At 44.4% G+C, this 3,766-nt stretch overlaps 1 protein-coding gene across 1 annotated transcript in view; it reads right to left on the bottom strand.

Annotated features, from left to right (window-relative positions):
* Positions 1-873: 873 nt before the first annotated feature.
* LOC107282738 (BICD family-like cargo adapter 2) overlaps positions 874-3,766 on the bottom strand; it is a 24,214-nt gene continuing 21,321 nt past the window's right edge. The window contains exons 8-9 of the mRNA XM_015810556.1: positions 3,228-3,348; positions 874-1,138 (exon numbers count right to left, since the gene is read on the bottom strand). Coding sequence (XP_015666042.1) covers positions 965-1,138; positions 3,228-3,348 — 295 coding nt within the window. The 3' untranslated portion in view covers positions 874-964. The remainder of the gene's footprint in view (positions 1,139-3,227; positions 3,349-3,766) is intronic.

The raw sequence follows: 3,766 nt of genomic DNA on the forward strand, positions 1-3,766 counted from the left end.
TTCTATTCTATTCTATTCTATTCTATTCTATTCTGCTCTTGAATTCATTCAGCCGTTGTCCCTCCAAGATGTCCCTCATAGGAGCCTCTACTGCAGGGCTTTTCAACCAGTGGTACGGGTACCACCTGTGGTACATTGGCACCTGGTAGGTGGTACGCGACCATCCAGAAAAGTGGTAGTGGGGGAGAGGAATGAGCTGAACCAGTGGCAGCACCACACAAGCCTGAGAGAGAGATGGCTGGAGCTGCAGGGCTGTCAGGGCTCAGCGGAAGTGCCAGGATCAGCGTTTCTTTGGGACTGTCAGGGCTCAGTGGAAGCAGCAGGATCAGCGCCAGGCTCCAGCTGGAGCTCGGCGCTGATCCTGGTGCTTCTGCTGAGCCCTGAAGAAGCACCAATCAACTGGAAAGCAGTACTGATCCTGGCGCTTCTGCTGAGCCCAGAAGAAGCGCCAATCAGCTGGAATATTGCAGCATCTCCAGGGTCTTGTGATTTACATTCAGATGCTTGGCAACTGATTCATATTTATGACAGTCACAGTATCCCAGCAACCACCCAGCAGACGGGGGGAATGAAAACCAAACACCCCCACCCCACCCCTGCTGCCAATCCTCAACAGAAATGCTCACAACAATGAAAACCTCGGACAGGAGGAAGAGCGCCACTGGGTGGGCAGGCAGGTGTCTTGCTCGGCTATGGCTTGGGGGGCACTTTTTTCAGTGCCATTGTAACTTCGAACAGTTCATCACTTTTTTTCTTTCTTTTTTTTTTGGTCATCAAGTTTTTGACACCTTGCTTAGGCGATTGGTGGTACTCGGATATTGCCATATCCTAAAAGTGGTACAATGAGTGAAAAGGTTGAAAAGCCCTGCTCTACTGCGTCTCTTATCATCCAGTCCAGCCTTTGCATTCCCTTCGCCCACTATCCTGCCTTCAGCCATGTTAGAAGTTCCACACCTTCAACAATTCAGCTTTTCCGGAAGAATGAGAAGAAGCCTGTGCCACTGGGAATGCTGGCACCAGCCCGAAATAATTCAGGACCCTTGCCTTGTGTCGGTGGCTTTGGTGGCGGGGTGAGGCAATGGCGTTCTTCCCGCTGTTTCTGGAGAAGTTGCTGGTGAATAATATACTGAATATCATCCTGTAGGTCGCAAAGAAAAAAAGAGAATATTCTGATCAATGTGAAGTAGAATCCAGAAATCCTCTCTTGAGTCTCAGAATTTCCATTGCTAAGCAAGGACGTTGTTAAGTGATTGGTGCCTGATTTTATGACCTTTCTTGCCACAGTTGTTAAGTGACTCTTTAGTTTTTAAATTAATCATGCAGTTGTTAAGTAAATTCAGATTCTCCCATTGACTTTGCTTGTCAGAACCCAGCTGGGAAATGGTTGCAAATGGAAAGCACATGATCCTGGGACAATGCAACCATCATAAATATCACTGGCAGTAGCACCTAAACTTATATACCGCTTCACAGTGCTTTATAGCCCTCTCTAAGCAGTTTACCATATTGCCCCCAACAATCTGGGTCCTCTTTTTACAGACTTCGGAAAGATGGAAGGCTGAGTCAACCTTGAGCTGGTCAGGATCGAACTGCTGGCAGTTGGCAGAGTTAGCCTGCAATACTGCATTCTAACCACCGCGCCACCATGATTCTTTCCTCACATAAATACATGCTGGTTGCAAAGTGGCCAAATTTTCATCATGTGGCAGTGGGGATGCTGTGATAGTTGTACTACAAGTGTGAGGGCTACTTCTAAGTCACTTTTTTTTGGGGTGCCTTTGTAACTTTGAACCATCATTAAACAAATGGTTGTAAGTTGAGGACCACCTGTTATTTTGAACAAAAGACACAATTTTGCCCTTGAAGACTCCCATTTGTAAAGTATTTCTGCCCCAAATGCTCAAAGCAAAGACAAAAAAAGATTCCTGTGATTTTGTTTTGGTTTTGCGGAAATGAAACGTCATAATTTGGCCCCCAACAATACAGTTGCATTATTCTGAAAGTGATGTTTCCTTTTCTCATATAGTTAGAGGCACGTACTTGCAATCCAGAGCTCTATCAGTAATTTTTGCTCAGGGTTTGCTCTGCTGGCCCCAGGTTCAGACCATTCAAATGCTTAGCTGGTTTCATGTGTAGCATCACAAATCCAACACAGAAGCAGAAAAAATATTTTAGCTCCTCACCAATTTGTTTCTGTGATTTTCTAAATTTCCTGCTACTCCTTTCCTGCTACATCTCCCCCCTCCACTTCAATTTTTTTTTTTTTGCACTAATAACATCTTAGCATTCCCCTTCCTATAACTCAGGGGTCTTCAAACTTGGCAACTTTAAGACTTGTGGACTTCAACTCCCAGAATTCCTCAGCCAGCTGGCTGAGGAATTCTGGGAATTGAAGTCCACAAGTCTTAAAGTTGCCAAGTTTGAAGATCCGTGCTATAACTCATTTGTTTTTAACTATGGCTAGTCCTCAACTTACAACTTTTCATTAAATGACCATTCGAAGTTACAACAGTACTGAAAATAGTGACTTATGGCCATTTTTCACACTTATGATCGTTGCAGCAGCCCCGTGGTCACGTGATCAATACTCAGACGCTTGGCAACTGATTCATATTTATGACGGTTGCAGAGTCCCAGGGTCACGTGATCACCTTTTGCGGCCTTCTGACAAGCAAAGTCAATGGGGAAGCCAGATTCATTCAACAACTGTGTTACTAACTTAATAACTGTAGTAATTCACTTAGAATCTGTGGCAAGAAAGGTTGTAAAATGGGGGCACAACTCACTTAAGAAATGTCTCGGTTAGCAACATACATTTTGGGCTCAGTTGTGGTCGTAAGTTGAAGACTACCTTTATTCTTCAGTAAATATTTCTTTTTGCATTTGCTTTCCTGCGAGCTCCCCTTTTATATCCCATCATTGGGCCGCCCTCCCCCCCCCCCAAAAAAGTGGCCTATTTGAAAAGGGATGAGATTCATTCAGTGAACCTGGAATGCAGCTGGGAATATAGGATAAAAATCCCCACACTCCATTCAGCTATGTCACAAAATGCATCTGGAACTGAGGAAATGTTGAAGGAGCCAAAGCTGTATCTGAATGGGATTTTTAAAAAAGGAGGCATTGGGACTGTTACAGTTCCTGACACATGATTCACAGCTTGCAAACGGATTAACAGTTAAACCTCAGGAGGACATGTTTCCTGATGGTTCTGATATCTGCTTACTCACTTGCCAAGCTTCCAGCTCCTGAGTAAGTGCCATCTTCTGTCGAATGACACGCAGCAACTGTTGGCTCAGCGAATCTCGTTCCAGGGAGATTTTTGCCAATTCCAATTCTATTTCACCTTTCCTAGTAGGAAAAAAAAATATAGTCATAGTCATACCTCTGGAACACTACGTGAACACCATAGGCATTGATGAAATCCCCATTAGTCAATTGCAAAAGGCAGCTTTACTTGGAACAGTAAGTGTCACCCTGTGATGATACCTTTAACATCATCAAACAACTTTTTTGATTAGTATTGGATGATTGTGCATTTATTTCCTAGATTAGCTTTGGGAAGTCCTGGGGGGGGGAGGGGGGAAAGGGTTAGGTTGGTATTATAGATTTAGATGTATATATATATATGTATGATTTTCTAAGGAGGTGCCCGGTGATACCCCAACTGCACTGACGGGATGACTGAGGGAGAAAGGGAAGCAGGAAAGAGGGAGGAAGGAGGAGTGGTGGTAAGATAAGGAGGAGGAAGGTGTAGGTAGGTGAGAGG

Source organism: Protobothrops mucrosquamatus, unplaced genomic scaffold, assembly GCF_001527695.2.
Source record: "Protobothrops mucrosquamatus isolate PMUCROS unplaced genomic scaffold, P.Mucros_1.0 scaffold11, whole genome shotgun sequence".
Lineage (NCBI taxonomy): Eukaryota > Metazoa > Chordata > Lepidosauria > Squamata > Viperidae > Protobothrops > Protobothrops mucrosquamatus.